Consider the following 20,608-nt stretch of genomic DNA (forward strand, 5'->3'; position numbering starts at 1 on the left):
TGCCTCAGCAAAGCAATAAACCAGAAACAGAGAACACCAAAAGAAAAGGAAGCCAAAGAAGTACAGTACCAGTTCTGTCTCCTCTTAAGAGTACACTTCATGAGCTTACAAAATATAGATGGAGATACAGAACAAAATTGCAACACTCTGTGTATCACGCGTACCTATTCTGACATAACTAACAGACACCTTTTTTATCATAATGCAAAATATGAAAAGAAATTTTAAAATATTCAGTATACATAGGCTATTTCTCAACAAGCTCTGCTGAGGTATACAATTAATAGGGAATAATCTCAGATTACATTCACAAGAATCCTCTATTTGTCTAACTGGATTTTAATGGCACTTACATGGGCTGCCCCATAAACAGCCAGTATACAATTTTCATTATTTTAATAAGCCATTTAAATTAACATTTTTCCCCGAGCACATTGTATCATCTTGTTTCAAGCTACCATTCATATAATGAAACAAATTTTCTAATCTTCTACATTCCCTTAAGGATTATTTAATTTTTTCTTGCTTTCCTAGTTTTTAGATTGTTGTTCCACTCCTGACCTATTTGGTCATCGTTCCTTATCTTCAAGCATCTTCTCTTTCTCCCCTCTGCAGCTCATGACAGCTAATCCTACTGTAGCTGCATAACCAATACTCTCCTTCCTTTTCTGTCCTCTGAACCTCTCTTTTCAGTCTTTCTGTTTGGTTTTACTTTTATTACATTTTTTTAAAAATTTATTTTCTCCCTTTCAGACTTCTCTGAAATACAAGCTGTAGCTTGAAATAAATTTTTTAGCTAACAAGCAAACAGGAAACTGCACACTAAAAGCTTCTGCAGCTATGTAATTTTGCCATAGCTAATATCCCTTTATTCTTCATCCCTTGCCATTTTTCTCCACTGGATTGTATTTCTAATAAATTTCACAATGTTTGCAGTAAAAACCATGCTCTCCTTTTTCTTCTGCAAGTAAAAACCATGCTCTCCTTTTTCTTCTGCAAGACAGCCAATATATACTTAGGTACTTCTGAGAGGTTGAAACAATGCAGATGCTCAAGTGAAAACAGTGTTCCTCAGCTGCTGCTTTTCAAAAAAGTCAGGGACAAGGAAGCTGCTTATCAGATGAGGAACACTCAAAACTTGAGGGAGAAAATAGAAAATAACACAAGGCCTAAACTTAAATGAAGTCATCACTAAAATTCACATGAAGTTCATGAAACTTGAACTACATTTCTGAATATTTAAAAATACTCCTAAAAGCAGACTTAATATTGGAAATATTTAGGATCTCCTTTTCCAGAAAAGCAATGGCTATTGCAACTGCTCAGCGGCTTTAGAGAAAGAAAAAGAGCTGGCCAGGGTGATTTTGGTGCTGTTTATAATCCAACACATTAATTTTAAAGAACTGGTGAAGATCTCTGCAAATCCTAAGGCAAACTATGATGATCACTATATCTGAAAAGAATACTCTAAAATGGGTTCAACGCTAAGTCCATACTTGCAATATTATGATAAACATGATTTGTAAATATATAGACATGACTAAGGCAAATAGTAACAAATAAATTTCTCATCAAGATTAAAACTAATTAACTCATTTCTCCCACATTTCTGTAATCTTGAAGAAATGAAGGGAATCCCACAGATAGCAGAATGAGCAAACTTTCAGGTAGAGAGAATTAAACCAAGTTCTTTTGAACTGCAAATTTCTACCAAATGGCAAACCCCGCAGGCAGCATTTCTGTTTGTACAGGTAATGAAAACTGTAGTGACTATTAATGACAGTGATAAAAAAAAATCTATCAGCACAGAAAATATCTTTTCTACCCTACCCCTCTAGTATCATGATGTACATTATCAAAATTAAATGAAATAGTTAAATGCATTACTCCCTTTTCAAAATTCTTAAAATCTGATCATTTAGTTATTGCTTGAGATACAACTGCAAATTCTTTTCAGGTACTTATTGAGGGAATAAATAAACATATCCCATTCAAGACAGAGCCACATCATTTTTTACTTCAGCCAAATCCTTAGCAAAGCTATAACAGAAATTCACACTGTAACAGCTAAAGACACTCAATGTAAAAAGCAAGGCATAATTAACACATCTGCACTACAGAAAATCTAGAATGTTGTCCCTATGCTGCTAACAGGAACTGTTAGTTTTGGTCAAATTGTTTCTATTAAGAAGAAAGATAAATAACACACTAAAAAAATACAGATCTCCCCCCAACAAAACCTAAGTGAAAATTTAGGAGTGAGTTCAAAGATATTCAAGGACATTTTAAGAATTAACTCTGTGCACTGTTGCAGTTAGAAGCAAAAAGTAGAGTAAGTAAAAAGGGAAGGAACTTTTCAACTCTTAACCCTGATTTTTGATAACTAGGAAAGTCAAAAGAGTTTTCAAGAGCAAACTAACTTGTCACAGAAAATGAAGCAGCACTAGCCAGCACTTGTCACATTTTAAGTTCTAGGTGTGTTTAAGCCCATCGTGTCTATGCCTTCTATTTTGTCAAAGGCAAACAAACCCTCAACCAAAAAAAAAAAAAAAAGATAAGAAATAAAAGACCTGTTACTCCAAGGTCAAAACATACTAACACACTCAGGACTTCATTTCCTCCCTCTGGTCTGTCAGAACTCATAACTGCCAGACCTACAATTCTCCCTTCGCTCCTATTCAGTTAGGAATGGGTTTTTTGGAGAGCAATTTTCTGTCTATGTACAAAACTAAAATAAATTCTAGGGAATGGAATAACCTCTAACATGATTATTTTACTGATTAATACTCCTGATGTCCATACCTCCTTTCTAGTAAAGTGTTAGGGAGTAACCACCTTCAAAAGGTTCAACAAATTCAATCAAGGCACAAAAAAGCCCAACAAGCCCTCACCAAAGCTTGGCAAACAGAGAGAAAAAAAACCAAAACCCATACCAATGCTTGTTTTATTGATAAACATTGTAAATATTTTGTAAATACTTCAACAAATTTACAAAATAATACTTTCTCCTAACTGTAGTGAACCCACAAAGCAAGACCCTGAAGACCAACTTTAAACGCAAGAACCTCAACTCATTTCAGCCAGCCAGATGCAGGTGTGTTTTTTTTCTGAAAAAACATTCACCCCTCCATAGAGATGAAGAATAAAATGCAGAACAACACTGACATTTTTACAAGACCATCCAGCAAATCATTGTTGTTTTCAGAACAGTTAGTCCTTAAAGGAAGAAAATAGTGAGCAGTTCTTTCCTCACTGCGTATTATCAAGCTACAAATTCCATTATTGTCACTGATATTGAAGAAGTATGTAAACTGTTAAAACTTTAGTCTGTGGAAGAACAGAAAGTATAATTTCCTGACTATCTGAAACACTATGCAAGAGATATGGACCAAGCTCACATTTTCAGCCATGTTATTTCACAGTATTAGTCAGAATCACAGTCAAAATAAACATAAAAAGAACACTGCAACATACCTGTGTGACCATGCTTTGTATATACGTGGTTGGATGCTGCTGCTTTTGTTGAACAGCACTTTCTATTGCTACTTTCGCTACAGTGCTTGGATCCGCTCCAGCTGGCACAGCAACCATAGTTGCACTGCAACCAGCATTGTTGGGGTCACTGATTGTAACAATTCTAACTCCTACTTTATTTGGAATTCCTGGAACAGTTTCCCTGTCATTATCCTCTGCTGGCCTCTTTGCAGTTTTGCATTCTGCTGTGCCATTAGTAGACCGAACTTCGGAGGACAGGGTAGACTGGGACGCTCTAGGTCCTGAGTGTGGAACTGCTATGATTTGATGCCCCTGTATAACAGAGGCTGTAGATTGTGGTGAGACAACTACACTTGGGCGTTGCTGAGGCACATCTGAATTCAAACTTGAAGCTAGAGGTCCATTAGGTAAATCAGTGTTGGTACCACTAAGTTGCTGGGTTAACAGTTTCGCAGCCTCCTGTGTACCGCTTACAACAGGTGAACTACTCAAAGTTAAAACAGGCCCATTAGAAATTCTTTCCCCTTGATCACCTTTGGCAGTATCTTGCTGCGTGGCATCCAAATTCCCTTGTTGTTCCACTGAAGATATCTCACCATTTCCTACATGATTGGAAGTTTTGTGATTTGGAATGTTTTTGTTCAAATGAGAACAATCTCCTTTATCAAAATCACAGATTCCATTAACTAGGGGCTTCTTCAAATCACTTTTAATTTCCTGTGTGTCCGTTTGTTCAAAGTTCTGCTTTCCAGGAGCTCCGTTCTCACCCATTTCTAATGATGGCCCATTACTGACTTGTGAGCACTGATTGGCCTCATTCTGTGTTTTCCCTGAGTTAGAAGGAGGTAGACTGGAGTCACTATACTTTCTCCCATTTAAAAGACTTCCCACCTGCATTTCACTTTCTTTTGCATCCCCATTGCTGGTGTTTGCAGCTCCTCTTCGGCAGGAAGGATTCTCCATAACTTCAATTTTACGTTCATGAATGTGTAAACCTGTTGCTTCCTTTGCTTCTTCCTCCTTTTGGCAAATTATTTTATCACCTTTGAATGGGGGAGCAGCAGTACACGGTGATTGTCCAGCTGAAGGTGCTTGGGTAGCTGGAAGGGTTTGCACCTGTAGCCCAACTCCTGTCTGTGCTCCACTCACTGAAATTCCTGCTGGAGCAATGATCTGAGTTGCATTTCCCTGACTCACAGTTGCAGTAGCAAAACTCGTATTTGGCACAACTGTTATCGTAACCTGGTTGCCAGTAGTCCCTTGGAAAATAGTTGCTGGGCTGTTTGAGATCAACTGGCCTGGCAATATCTGTAAATTAGAAATGGGTACTGTTTGCATTGCCCCTTGGGGCGGGATTGCACCCGGGACGAGCTGAACATTTTGCTGTCCAACTAGCAGCTGCTGAGCTGGAGACTGTCCTTGAACTCCAAAACCTGGGGTCTGGTTATTGGCCATCTGGTAAACCACCTGAGGGCTAGGAGCTCTTGCATTGTTAGGTGGAGGAATCTGTGGAGCTGGGAGTATAAGCTTCCCCCCTGGAGTTGAGGGGCCTCTTTTTGGAAGAAGCAGTTGTTTTATCAGGCTAGACTCACCAGAGTTGGGCTGGCCAACTCCTGTATTAGCTTGTTGTGACGGAACTTGCATTTGCATCGGTTGTTGTACCTGTACCTGCTGCTGCGATGATGCTGGTGAATGTTGCTGTTGCTGCTGCCTCTTTACAGAAAGCATCTGGCTAACAGTAGGAGGGGGTCCTTGTGATTGAGGAGTGGTAGATGAAGATGATATAACTGTAGGGACTTGATTATTTGTAACTGGACCTGGGGACGGTGAAGATGATGGAGTAATGCTCGGCTGTCCAGCCAACTGGACAGTTTGGCCAGCAGGAATAGAAGATGGGTTAGCAAGCACAATTTGATGAATGGCTGGTGCATATGTCTGACCTTGCTGAGCTGGCTGGCTTACTATCACTACACTTTGCTGGGATGGTGGTGGAGGCTGCTGCTGTGGCTGCTGCCCCACAGCAGGTGGACCTTGCTGAGACGGCAGAGGCTTTGGTGCAATATTCTGAAACCCTACTCTAGATGTTGGTGGGTTCTGAACACCTGCAATTGTAACCACCTGCCCAGCTGCTACTTGGAAATTTTGAACTGTGGTGGCAGAAACAATGTTAGATGCAGAGGTTGTGACATACTGCTGTGGTGCTATGATGACTGTATCTTGTTGCTGGTTACCCGCAGAGGACTGCTGAGATGATGTCTGCCCAGGTTGTGATGATGTGCTGATTAGCTGCTGACCCTGTGAAACTGCTGAACTGCATGCTGGTAGGTTTTGTACTCTGCCAAATATATGACCCTGAGGTACAGCTTGCTGAATTACCGTAACAGGAGTGCCTGAAGGTATCTGTCCTGGTACCACTGCGTGCAGTGGGGACTGTTGTTGAATTACAGGTTGGTGGTGAAGCATCTGAGAACTCACAACTGTAACAGACGGCTGCTGGCCTGTGGCGCTGTGATTTTGATTAGAAGCTCCTCCTACTGCAATAGGAACAGGAAGTGCCGACTGAGGAAGAGAGCTCTGTATTACTGCGGCCTTCACTACTTCACAGGATATTGGACCTTTATTCTGTATAACAGTCATTGGAGCATTCTGTTGTGTATGAATAGGATTTTGTGGAATTCTAGAAACAGTCTGTGCCACAGTGTGAACACCTTGAATTGGAAAAGACATCTGTGTTGCTGTCAAAGTTGAAGACTGGTTAATAGGGGTCCTCTGATAGTGATTTCCTACACCTGGTAGCCCATGCGGGATTCCTGTGTGAAATAAACACAGCAGAAGTTTGGAAGCAGAGATTATTTCGAATACATTAACTAAAGAATTTTTAAAAATCAAAGATTTGAAACTGCAATTCTACATGAAGCAGTTTCTATTCCCAGCTCTGCAGAGTCTGAATTAATGACACAGCAACAATGTCTTGTCTGCTGACTGGAAAGCTTAGGTTACATGTCAAAGACTAGAATGGCATGCAAGGAAATACTGCAATACTACTCCCAACATTATTGAATAAACTCAAAACATGTGGCCTCAACTTCTAACACTTTCAAGCTATGCTCAAAAACTTCTGGCTTTTATTATGGTTTCAGAATCAATGCAAAATACTTTATACATAATTAATTTAAAAACCTGCTGGCAAAGGAGACGAAGACACATCAGGAATTGAATCAACCCGGACAACTGGTGTAGACGAAGTTGGTGGCTGCTGATAGTACATCTGAATGGGAAGTGGTATAGCTCTCCTCTTCACTCCTACCACATGTATATGTGCTTGACCATTGTTACTTGGATCTTCTACTCTTTTCACTGTATGATTTGGAAAGACAGTTCTGCCAAGCACAACATAAATCCATGTTAATAAATACAGTAACTCAACTCTCTTACAATGTTTTTGTTTTACCTAACTGCTCTTGTGTGCAGAGTAATAGAAGGAATGCCTGCATCTTTGCAACACAGCAGAATTTTCCAATAGCATGCGAGTGTTCATCATTAAAGACTAGCAGATCCCCCATATAGCTGAGATGTCACAGAACCTGAGTGAAAATTACAAAATCTCACAAAACTACTTCAGAAAGAATTAGAAGGACTAGAGGCAGAGAAGGAACCCATTCAAAAATCTTGAAATAGAATAAAATAAAACAAACTCTAAATATTTGTTGCAATTAAAATTCCAAAACTGGATGTCTTTGAACCCAGTAGATCTTCTCTCAAAGAAATCTAAAGCTACGAAATCTAAAGCTACCAGTTTTGAGAACATACAATTGCTTCTTTATTGCTGCATAAATTCTTGTCTTACCGCAGGCATTTATAAAATCCAGTTGATGTTAGGATTCCACCTCGAGCTAATTTACTACAAGTAGAGAGGTATTCAGAGTACATTTCTGCTCGAGAGACAGAGCAATCAAGGTTCACTTCAAAATGGGCATTCAACCTGAGGATGAAAAAAAGAACTATGAAGCAAAATACAGAGACAGTACTTTTAAAGGGGCTGTTAAAACGCTTCAGTCTGTATCACAGAGACCTTTGATATCTGCCAACAACACAGAAAATAGTATTTAAGTATACTGTTCTGTCAGACATCTGTTCTATATTTCCCCTTTCTCACTGCTTATGAATCAATACACTGGACCCCTAACACTTGCGGTCAGTTATACATGCAATATCTTATTTACGTACTTATATATGTATTATTTACTATCTATGCAAAATGTCTCTACCTATGCCTTTTTTTATCATATATTCTGCAAAAAAAATAGTGAGAATGCATGGTTTGTTGGCATGTCCTCCTCACAGCTCTGTTCTTACTCCTTAATGATTCTACTTTTGCGAAAGATGGGATGAAATCAAACTAATTCTTCCTCACAAATTTTTATCATAAGTCAGTGTTTGTACATTTAAGATTCACTTAGCAGTGAAAAGTATTTATATGTCCTACAGACTCTCCACAAGTTCACAGACCATCTAACCTCTAACCTCACAGGAAGCTATGAGAAAAGGAAACATCTTCTATTAGTTTAAATTTATTTCTCTTAGATCCACTACACTCCAACCCAGAGACAAAGGAATTGTACTTCCCCAGCGGCAAACAGAGGCAAGCAACAACTCTCACTTAGTGCTCAAATACTAGCATGAGAATAAAAGAAATATTTTGTTTGTCAGCACTTATTATATGCTGCTAACACTCTGGAAAACTACACTGCATTCTCCTTCATAGAGCCCTGCACCCCAAATGTAACTACATGAAAAGCCTATGATTACGTTCTTTAAATTGTGTTCTCGCATAAAGATTAAGTACCATTTATCCTGCAGTGTTAGAATTTTATTATTACAAAAACAGATTACATTATATTAAAAGAAAGTTTAGGTATTAATTAAATTTGTCATATTTGACAAATGACTGTCCAGTTCGATATGTCCTATTAGTCTGACACACTAACACTGGTATCAGCAAACTGAAGATGTTCAGGACTTGAAATTGTGAATGGAATCTGTTATCAGTACCTTACTCTCACTGCATTTACACCTCCTACTGAATCTAAGCTGGCTAGTAATACATCTAGGAAGGTCAGTTTAAATATCTTGTCTTTTTGCCGCTTTCAAGAGATAGTAACTAAATTTTACTGCTATGATTTACTCATTTTCCCGTTACTCTGAGTAGGAAGCAACAACTAAAGCATACCATGATAACGTACATTCATCTGAGTTTGCAACATCATCTGTAGAAAGAGTCCAGCTCCAGGTATCCCTTTTTAAATGCCTAAATGTGTAATTTCTCAATCTTTCAGCAGTTAATTATTATAGTTAATAATACTTTGTAGTGTGCAAAGAGAAGCATGGAAACATCAGCTGACCACAAAAATTTGCAATATTTCCCCCCATACAACCAAAGCTCTGCTGGAAGTTTAACTTCAGGATAACCTAAACCACTAAACTGTGTAAATTCCATCCAGTGGAAGGTGCTTCTCTCCTCAGTATGACAGAAGATGAACCTAAGAGCAGAGGAAGGAGCAGTGAAGGAGCAGAGGTGAAAGGGCCCATCAGGAACCAATTAATACAAATACTTAGAATGTGAGTTGATTTATGTAAGACAAAAAGTTCAAAAAGATCACCCACAGTCTACATGAGACAGGAGAGACAGTTTCTCTCTAAATATCTGACAATAATATTAGTTGAAAGCAAGAGAATTTGAACAGAAAGACTTTGATCTTCTTTAATTTGAGGTTCACAAGGATCATGTAAGAGTTTTTGCAGGGCCTAGCTTCATAATTTGACAATTACTTTTATATTGATTCAGTAATACAGCAACACATTACCAGATGAAAATACCTGTGAAACAGGTAATGCTGCTTGACAATTTAAAAAAGAAATTAAATTAAGATCAGAGTTAAGAATCAAATCAAATTCTGTTTTAAGAGACAAAACAATTAATTTCATGGATCAACACATGAAGACTGAACATTCTGGTTGAGTTTTCGCTTTCATGCTGCTTCAAAGCAATGACAGAATGGATTTGATTTACACTTTTCAGAAAAATTAGTCTAACAGTAAAGAGAAGAAAAAGAGAAAATTCTGTGACACATGAATTCAGTATTTTTCTTTGTTTTTCTTCTTCATTAATGTATTTGAACAGAACTATACACTTACCATTGACATGCAAATTTCTCACTGTCTATTTCTACTATTCCCGGAGGTGGAGCAACATGTGGTGCAGTCCTAGAGGCTGTAGAGAATGTGGGGAAGAAAAAAAACCAAAACTTGCTGAAATGTTTTTTGTCCTCCTGAATGCAGTACTTCATTTTCAGTCCAGTTTCTCCTATGTTTGTCAATAAGAATGTATCCAGCCAAGGCAGGTCACAAAAGTACCCACAACAGACTACAGATCTGCAGCACAGTAACAAAGTGAAGCAGGGCTTGCCAGGGCCAGAGTCACCACTGAAGTGCAATCACGAGGTGTGCACCCAGGGAACAGCTGCTTCCAGACTCATGATCTCAGTACTTTACAGTACTGAGCATGATTTTCAAGTGGCACAATACTTCACCGAAACAGGCAGAAATAAACAGCAATTATTTTTCCAATTCTTACGTGATACAAATATAATGCAAAGGATTTTGTAGCAACCTCACATCAGTTCATCCTATTCCCTTTTGTTCACCCCCTTGGTTGCATTCTCTCTCAGTCATTTACACCCATTCTAGAAACAGCACACTTGGGCATGCAGACCAATGTCTGCTGCAATGGTTCTTTCTCAGTAACTTCCTAAGAATAGTTACAACTGGTTCACATAACAAGAAACTGTTTGGAACCTTCAAGAGTGAGTCTATCTCACCTCTGCAATTCTACCAAATACTTTATGATACTGCTGAACGATACCCAGTGCAAAACACAACATAAAATGGATCTCTCATTCTCTGAAAATTGTGGGAACAATCTAGAATGGATACTTTTTCTTTTCACTGAACAAGTTAAAATAAGCAATGCATGTAACTTTCAGAGAGTTTTCAGATTATCAACTGAAAAACATTAAAATACTTTCAAAGGTTGTTTCACAACAGTTTTGGCTAACACAGCTTTGGCTAACATAGCGTATTTGCTTTGTGAATGTGTGTTTGAAAAAGATACACGTTATGCATAATGTTACGATTATTTATGTAAACTAATCTAGAGAAGATAAAAATCATAGATTATATGAGAAATTTTATAGAACAGTGTGTTCTCCTGCAGTGATACTCACCTGGGACACCTGTTGCATGGGCCTGTGAAGAACCATGATCCATTACCTGTGGTCTGACATCAAGTATTCCTTGCTGGGTAACACACTGATGTTCAATGAGCTTTACAGCAGTAAGAGCATCAGGTCCAAACATCTGGATGTCCATAGAAACCAGACACACTAATGTATCTAAAGTATTGAATGTAAAACCAACAATGACATTAGGACAAGATGAATGCTGTTAGAACACACTGATTTAAAATTGCCATGTGTTGAAAGGAAACAAGTTTTTGCATGCTTCTGTGGATTTGGGTTTTTTTAAAACACACTTTATGGGAAGAAAAAAAAACACTTCAGAATTTTTAGCATCATCAGTTCCTTGAGGATACAATGAATAAATTTAGTAAATTCCATCCCCATGCTGTGTGCTCACATACACAAGGAAGCCACATTTTTAAGGATATGTCATGGTCAATGGTTAAGTCTTTTTTCTTACTTAAGTGAGAGAAGTAAATGATTTTGCTTCTCCCTTACCTATGCTCTTCTCTACTTTAGCAATCTTTGAGCAGGCCACTTCTCCCATTTCTGTGAGCATGTATAGCACCTCAAGTGCTGAGATTACAAGCAGCACATCTGGTAGTGTGAGATGACATATGATCTCTTTATAGGATTCTTGATCCACATATTCACAAATTAAGACACCATTATCTTCAGCCTTACAAAGATTTGCCAAGATTTCCATGCCTGAGAAACAAATACAAAATAGTTTTAAACAGCAATAATTACAGTTCTGATACAACAAGAATAGCTAAAGATCTTACCTCTCATTTTTAAAAATCTATCCCTTGACATGAGGCATTTTGTAACAGTGTGGAACATTAGATGAGTAGTTTTGAAATCAACAGGATCCAAAAGAAGCTGATGAGAAAGAAAAAAAAAATTAACACTATCCACATAGTGATAATGGCTCAAATACTTAAATTTGCTTATCAAAATATAAGATTCAGAAGTGTTTAAGTGCAGCACACATAAATTACGCTCGTGTTCATAAAAACTGAACCCTGTGAGTTTTTGATTGTACCCAGCATTTTAAGCCCCCTCCTCCTCTTCTGCTCTGAAGCAGCAGTCTAATTTACACTTTCCAGTGCTTGGAATAAGGAAAATAACTTTATTCTCAGGCAGTCAACAGGATATGCAAACAGATTCTAATATCCAACAAAGACCAGAACTTGAGTAATAACAAGTACTCCTCCTCAAATGCTATCCCAGTCATTTGTCTTGTTTCTACTTCTGCGTCTCAATTAGAGATCTCAGACATAAGTAACATTCTTTCTCATTCAAAAGAAGTTAGGTACATGGTAAATTAAAAACATCATCTTTTCTTTCAATATTTAGTAGTGGACCAAAACTTCCAGTCTTATCCTCTGATAGTACCCATTTTACTCAAATTTACATGCTATGTTTTAAAATAAAAGAACAATCTGAATATACTACCCATAAAAACCATGTCATTTTCTGCACAATAATATGACATACTTAAATAGTGTATTTTACAACATTCAAACCTCTCTAAAAAGATGCCTCACATGATTCTGACAGCATACTCAGCAGCATATGACTAGTTTACACAAACTACAGTATACAGGACATAAAATCCTCTACAATCCTCTTTCTTAAACATACTGTTTTGAAGTTATGATTAAAGGTTCTAATTATAAAGTGAAGAAGCTAGCATACAGACTGCAGAAGTTAAAAAATTCCTTTCTTCCCTCTGGGAAACTAAACCAAAAATTATACACTATGAATATCTTCTATCTCTCTACATCATCGGTCCTCTTCATGTGATTCTACTTTAGCAAACTGACACATACAGTCGTATTTGACTCTGAACACTTGTTTTCAAATTGCTAATTACAAATTCAGAGAATAATTTATTTCCTTTACCAGCCAATGATAGAGGAAAAGAAAATAATTTCAATAACACTCCTGCTTTTATCAATTTCTATTTGAATTGTTCTATTTGAGAGCACATTACCTCTGCTGCAATATTTCCCAGCGTGTCAAGCCCCAACTGCCGTAGAGAAATAAAGTGACTGTGAGCAGAGAGTAGCAGGAACCGAAGACAAGTACGATTAGCTGCCAGAAGTTTAACATTTCCCTCTTCAAAAGAAAGATTTCGTAAAATCACTGCTATCTGAAGTACTCGCTGCCCTTCAATATCATTAATGCCCAATTTGCGAGGTGGATGAAATAAGGATTCCCAAATCCATTCTTCTGATGGAATATCTATGAAGTAAATAAATAAACTTTAGTCCTTCCTTTGCTCAATTTACCAGCATGCATGTATTAAGATTAGTCAAGATGTCTCACCTTGAGATTTGCTTCTGTCAGAAATTAGATCACGAACTTCAATATCCTCAACAATATCCTTCCAAAACTGAAGAAAGAATTAAAAATACTTAATTTCTAAGGGCTATTTCTTTAAATATTAATTACTTCTATTTCTATTATGTTAAAATATTGAAATTATATTAAAATAGTTTTCTTTAAAAATTTCCTAGTACCTTGATTAATCTGATAGTAACCAAAATGCAAGATGTTCAGCACTTTACATTAAGAAACTCTTCCCTTCAAGCACCAGAAGTATACAGTCACAATGAACCAACACTACCACAGAAGTGCTTTGCTGAAACATATACTGAAACTATGGGACAGTTTTCCATACATCATTAGAAATACAGCAATTACAAATGGAAAAAAAAGTACAGCTGCCAACTTCCTTCATCTCCTACAAACAAGGCAGAATAAGGCGACTCCTCCCAGTCTCAGTAGATCTTAAGAGTCCTCCAAGAAGTTGTTATTTGGAAAAACTTTTTAAAGCTGCTGCTGTGTTTCCTACCTCATCATAACACAAGAAAAAGAGAGAAACAACCACCACCACCACCACAAGAAACCTTTATAAATATTACCAAAGCAGAACGCTTCAGCGGACTGGAATTCAAATTACTTTACGAATTTATGGCCTGGTCTGTAAATGGTTGTTTTGTTGCTAGTCCTGTTGAAATTCAAGAATTAACTAAGGAATTAAGGTTTGCAAGCTAATAAAAATGCATATTGTGATGTATAATAATATAAAAATATATAACGATACATGCATTCTAATGTGTATATCTGAACAAAGATATAAACCTTCCTTTGACTAATAAAAATTTGTACATTTCTTTGACTCACTAATGAAATACCGCTCCTCTTTTGACTATAATCACAGAATAAAACCACCAATAAATCTGGATAAAAAGGGAAGGATGGGAAGTACAACCAGCTGAACAGCAGGAGAAATTTTGCTATGCAAATGTAATTACTAAATTACAGCATTCATACCAAGCTTGACACTACTATTTTCTTGACAAATACAATACTACAGATTTTCTAAATTGGAAGGAAAAGAATTTTATTTTCACTGTAATGTTGCAAAGTGGCGTCCAAGTACTGTTTAGTAAAGAGGATTTACTAGCACAGAAAGGATTATTACCTCGTTTTAGCAAAGACAAGAACAGCTAGAAAAAGTCTTAACTTCTTACTGTTTGTGACAAATAGATTTTTCTAATTGGCACTGAGGTTATCACCATGAGCTACAGAAGGCGAAGGCATGCAGGCAAAATTCTGTTACAAGGGAACAGGTGAAACATGGAAAAAATTTTTTCCCCCAAAGGAACAGCAAAAGTGGAAAAAATAATTAAGCTTTCATTTGAAAAACACATAGCATGAAGGCAACAAAAAAATCAGTTCAGCATCACAAGCAGTTATTTTATTCCCTACTATGAAGGATAGCTGCAATCTAATACTACATATTAATAAAAATAAACAAGACAGAGTACACAAGTAAAGGTCTTTATCACTAGTTACTCCTATAGATATGTATATATTTAAATCATGAACAGCTAATAGAAACATAAAGCTAAAACCTGGAAGCAACCAAATAGTGCATAACTATATGACATCCAAAAGCTAAGAGATAATGGACAAAAGTAGAGAACTTGATTCATATTCACAGTCTGATGACTGTCAGTAGCCAAATTCCTTTGGAAAAAAATGCAAAGGATTATACAGAACTCACTGCAAATCAGATCAACCAAACAGTTCACTGTCCATAACAGCAATGGACATTTGAGCCCATAAAACATAATGTAGCAATGGTATGACTACTTATTTTCCAAGAAAAATAAAAGAGCAATTGAAGTCAAGTCAGCTTGACAGATTACTGTGAGAGACAAGAAAAGTGATGTTTGAAAAGTGTTTCAGGTATTTAAGTGCATAAGCATCTCTGCACACTGTCTGAGAAAGATTCAGAGGATAAATGCACAGTAAATGAAAAAAAAATTAAATTTATACAAAGAAGAAGGAGTTGGGCAACAATTTTTTTTAAAAAAATCACAAAATAAAGAAGAAAATCAGAGAAGTAAATAAGGCACAAGAACTGCATATATGTGGATTTTGGAACTCTACAGCTAGAGGAGGCCTCAAAAAGTCAAAGAACATGAAATGCAAATCATGAAGAAAACAGAGACAAATAGTGCATGAAGAAATGTAATACAATTTTTCATACACTACACATCAGACACTGAGCAGCTGCTGGAGACATGAAAGAAATACCTGGAAAAACAGCTAAACCTATCAGATAATAAACATGCTATATAAACAAGTCACTCTTGAAAGCAAACTGTACTCGCAAGTGAACCTTGGTAACATGAAGATATTCAAAGCTAAGTGAAACAGGCAAAAATGGGGAAGTTTCCAGAGTACAGGAGAAAACAACTGAGCAAGTCGTCATCAGAGCATGTGGATGGGGACAACAAAACAAACAAGGAGAGATACAAGATGACTGGCTAAATGCCAGTTGTTCCAATCTTTAAGTAAGGACATGCAGTCATTACGACTAACTAGATGTTTAAGCTTATTAGCAGCACCAGCCAAAGTCAAGAGGGGAGAATGTGACAAATTAACACAGCTCTAGGAGTTAACAACAGGTTCAACTTAAATAATACTCCAATTTGGACCATTAATGGGACAGATTCACTGACTAGTAAAAACATTTGATTCAGTTTAGAAGTAAGTTCCGTAAAAAGTCAGAAAATATGTCCTGCTGCAGGTAAGATAATGAAAAATACACGTTTTTCAAGCAGTTTTATATAATGCAGTAAGGACTGGGGAGAAGGGAAAGAAAAAAAAAAAAAGAAAGGTAATTTATTCCCTTGAAGTTCAGTATAAAGAAACACATTGGTTTTCACCTTCAACTGACACAGCAGTGATACTGGAGGACACAAATAGCACCAAAATGAAAAAAACAAAAAATGAAGATTAAAAAAAAAAAAGATAATATGAAAGGTGAAAGGAATAACTTACTTAACCATTAAGTACTTACTTAAGTTATTAAGTTACTTAATAACTTACTGACCATTCTTTTTTCTTAAAACTGCAAAACCCCAAAACAAACACCAAAACCAGACATGCAACCTCTATGCTGATAACCAAGTATCCCTCTCCTACACAGGAGGGAGTTTTGACACAGCCGCAGCTGCAATACAAAATAAATTACTTCCTGTAGTAAGGTCGAACAAATGCTTGCAGTGAGATGCTTTGAAAAATCAGAATTCTTGGCATTACAGATAATTTTACATCTGATATTAAGTTTTTCACATGGTTTCAGAGTATTTCTGACATGCTGTCAGCAGTATTTCACTACAGAGTGGTACTATATATGTTGTAATGTCCAAAAATAGACCTTGGAGAGCATCCAAGTTTTTTATTAGTAAACCTTACTGCAATTACAGTGGTTCTACTTAAAACTTTATTAAACATTTATAAGAACCACCTGCCTTTATAACAATTACTGAAATTTATATAATTAATGGATATGTAATAAATTAGATTACTGTGTAATTTTAGATGTTTACAAATCTAGACATGGTGCTTGTTACTGCTCTAGATCAGCAACAGTCTGTGACTGCTTAGGGTGAAGTCAACACAGAAGCGCTAAGTGCTTCAAACAAACAAACAAACCAACTCACTAACCAACCAACCCACAACCTACAGTACTTCTGTATATATTTTTTCAGTGGAAAAGGGAAGTTTTGAAGATTATGAAACATTAATTTTTACACAAAAGTTTGGCACATTTGTATAACATTTTCAAGTCCATATACTCACAAATATCAGAGCTTGGCTTTCTTGGTTTTAAGTTTACTTAGAAAATTTTGATTAGGGAATCTATACACTGGTATTTCAACAATACTTATCAATTAACTAAAACTACTATGGTTCAGTTTGTTCCCAAACTGAGTTACATAAAAATAAAACAAAAAATAAATGAAAGCTCCCAACAAATGTTGTTCCGTAATACTGGTAAGATATTTCAGTATATGAACAATTATGGACTCGAGCAGGAACTTGGCTTTACAAGGAACTCTGATTATCTCTTCACATTTTTCTTTAATAAAAACCATAAGGTATTCAAATATATTTTCATCTAGCTTTCTTCTATTTTAGCCACCTAAATCATCACCTGTTATTCGATTCAAAGAAATTGCACATCATAGTAAATATGTTGAAATATCAAATCTCTTTCAGCTACAATTCATGCTCTTATTCGCCTCAAAAAGTTCATCTAGAATAAATAACCATTTGTACAAAGAAACTTTAGTTCTATATTTACTTCATTTCCTTGCTTGTACAGTAGCTCATGCCCTCTAGTGGAAAAATTAAAAAAGCCTTGTGCAAAAATAGTTTAACTGAAACAAACCTGCAACATCGCAAACCTAATAAAGCTTTCTCATATGCTTCTTATGCTATGATTTTAATTTTTATAATTGAGAATGTTTCTTTACTGATCATAGTAGTTTAAAACAAAACCCAAAACAGCACTGCTGCTTCTTGGTAAATACATTGCCCAGTATTCCTTTCCTTCACGCATATTAGTTTCCCTATAAGAAGAAACAGGGAAACCTTTGTTCATTTGTCTATATCTGCTTTTTTATTAACACACTTCTTTCTACTTATCTGAACGTTTTAAGACAACTGTGACATAGTGTCCTATTATATTTAAATCAAAGGAATGAAGTTGTGAGTAATTCTAAGGACATGTGCTAGTGTATCTTAAAATTTTCAGTCTTCTTAAAGGATTTGGTACCCACCACATGCAGTACAAAATTATTTTAGTAATTTTTGAATTACCTTAACAAAATCTCTATCAGTTTTCTCCTTCCATTCTTCTCCAAATACAGCAGAAAATGATCCTAAAGCTTTAAGCACAAAAAGCATATTTAGTAGAATTAAAAAAGAACACTTTTTATTAATCCATAAACTAAATAAAGATTCAAGAACACTACAGACTCTACCAATGTCTCCTTTTGATCTCAAAAAACACTGCATATACCAACTGAAATGTCTGTTGTCCTTTAATTAACAGCTGTTTAAACTGAGAGTAAGGAGCTCATAAGGAAAGGGCTAGTTTGTGAATCCTGTAAACACAGGAGAAACTTTTCCACAGCTCTTTTCCAAGAGTCAAGATGACTGCTCTATTTTCACCCTCACATCAAGAACTGTCTTCCATGTGCACCATGTAAGCACAAACACTACTGTAGTAATTAAACAAATCCGCACTTATATTTTCTAAAAAACTTAACAATAGTAAGATTTTGACAGCATTCAATTGAAACTCAATATTTAACCAAAACCAGTAATGGATGTTCTTGGCTGTTTGACAGAGCCACTACCACAGCTTTTGTAATCATCACTCCTTGAAAGCAGCTAAGACTCAGTCAATCTGATTCAAATGCTGAGTCAATCCAAAAATAAACTGTCTTGTAATAGTTCTGTAATGAACTAATAACACATTTAAGTTAAACATTTTGGTTCATCATGCTTTCGTATTTTGTTAAAAATGCTACAAATCTCAATTCCAAGACATCAGCTTTCAATTCACAGAATCCAAACCAAGGCCTTATGCAGCTCTCCAAGCTGAAGATATCATAAACCTCCCAAATTCTGGGGTTGCCCCATGACCTGCAATCCAACTGTCATCTTGAAGTTTAGGAGGGGACAGTAGGGAAGCCAATGACATATTTTACCTAAAAATACTACATTGTAAATAATAACAATTATAAAACCTTAAATACAGACAAGAAAAATCTAAAACATGTATCAAATGAAGTTAATCAGCTATTTTTTATTGTCACCTGAAATTACAGTATTTTCATAGTGCCTGAATTTACTAATAGAGAATTCATTTAATCATGAAATCTGGCATATTTACCTTCATTATTTATACTATAAAACCATGTAAGTATTTCAAAACTTCATGCTTCAAAAATAAGTAAACATACTCCTGCTGTTTCTTTCCCCCATTTGCCCCAATTATTCCTCCTCATGCTGCTGCGATATTTCCCTGGATTTATCCAGAAGACGACATGATCATGTAATATAAAAATGAAGTTTTTCCCAGGGAATGAAAAGAGTGAGTTCATTACATGACCATCATTCTTCTATGCTTTACCTCAAATATTTTTCAAAAAACACTAATACAGACAAGGTATGAAATAAACCTGTTCTTCGAGTTAAGAACTACAGAAAACACTGTCTATCCCTACAACATCCAAAAAAATCCTTATATAGCAATATAAAACTCAATTAAATTATTTAAAATTCCTAAATCAATAGAAGCTTCATCAAAATAACAGGGGAGTGATGGCAACCTCAAAAATCTAGAGAGCAATCATTCTGGAATCATATGGAGGAGTAAGTTTGCCTTGAGCTTTCTTTCAAATATTTTCCTCTGAAAGTTCTTGTGACTGGACCAGATGCAAACATTAAATGATCAGGGTCTAACCCTATCTGAAGGACATGGAAAAACGTACAAATTTAAGAGCAAGAGAGAAGCTGGAGGACACTAATGCAATACTGGGGGGGAAAAAGGGTTTTACATTGTGATTTTACAAATCCTGACATAAAAATGCCAATTATTAAAATAACCAACTAAACCATATGTAATGGCTAACACTGCTTCTTCCCCAGAGTTTTAAAACAGAATCTCTGACATACCATACTATGTTTATACTTGCACGTGCAAAGCAGAGTTATACTCAAACAGATATAATCATCTGTATTATCAGATTTAATTATGCTTGGCTGAAAAGGCTCATTTGAGCAATTATTTAGGGAGGTAATTTCTGAATTTCAGTATAAAAAAAACAACCAACCAACCAACAAAACCCACAAAACCAAATGACCAAAAAACCCCAGCAGATATACCTGGTAAATACTTCCTCCTCACCACCCCAAGATAAAAGCTATGCTGTTATGATTTTACAATGGTTTAGGTTAACTTATGTTTTGCTCCTCTCTTGACAGGAAGCCACTAACAAGGAATAATTAGGCATGGAGGCATTTTTTTCACACTGAAAAAATCCGACGAATTTATTTCACATACTTTAGTATTTTGACGGAATCAACTCTCTTTTGAAATTTATGTGCTAACACATTAAGTAATACTGAAAATCAGATTAAGACTTTTCTCTCTTGAGTTTTATAATCTGAATTTCACTACAGTTAAATGCGCAGCAAAGTATCAAGACAAAAACGTTAGCAAGTCATTGTTTTCAGGCTAACTTTTCTTAATTTTTAAATCTGCAACTGCCATTAAAAAAGAATAATGAAAAGTCAGCATAGTTCTACAAATTGAAAGGAAACAGTAACACACTACAAGCAGATGAGAATCCAATGATGTAAACTTAGCATCCTGAACAACTGAACTTTACTATCAAAAAACTAATTCTTACATTTCACTAACCCATTAA

General features: G+C 36.1%; 1 protein-coding gene across 2 annotated transcripts in view; it reads right to left on the reverse strand.

The window, feature by feature from the left end:
- Positions 1–20,608, reverse strand: part of ARID2 (AT-rich interaction domain 2) — a 93,167-nt gene that overhangs the window by 17,632 nt on the left and 54,927 nt on the right. For both annotated transcript variants that reach the window (XM_083860052.1, XM_083860051.1), the window contains 10 exons: positions 17,988–18,055; positions 13,128–13,194; positions 12,793–13,043; positions 11,579–11,675; positions 11,292–11,501; positions 10,779–10,946; positions 9,691–9,766; positions 7,343–7,477; positions 6,676–6,875; positions 3,475–6,305 (listed from right to left, as the gene is read on the reverse strand). In XM_083860052.1, coding sequence (XP_083716178.1) covers positions 3,475–6,305; positions 6,676–6,875; positions 7,343–7,477; positions 9,691–9,766; positions 10,779–10,946; positions 11,292–11,501; positions 11,579–11,675; positions 12,793–13,043; positions 13,128–13,194; positions 17,988–18,055 — 4,103 coding nt within the window. The remainder of the gene's footprint in view (positions 1–3,474; positions 6,306–6,675; positions 6,876–7,342; positions 7,478–9,690; positions 9,767–10,778; positions 10,947–11,291; positions 11,502–11,578; positions 11,676–12,792; positions 13,044–13,127; positions 13,195–17,987; positions 18,056–20,608) is intronic.

This window comes from Zosterops lateralis (genome assembly GCF_965231275.1).
Source record: "Zosterops lateralis genome assembly, chromosome: 4".
In the NCBI taxonomy this organism is placed as follows: Eukaryota; Metazoa; Chordata; class Aves; order Passeriformes; family Zosteropidae; genus Zosterops; species Zosterops lateralis.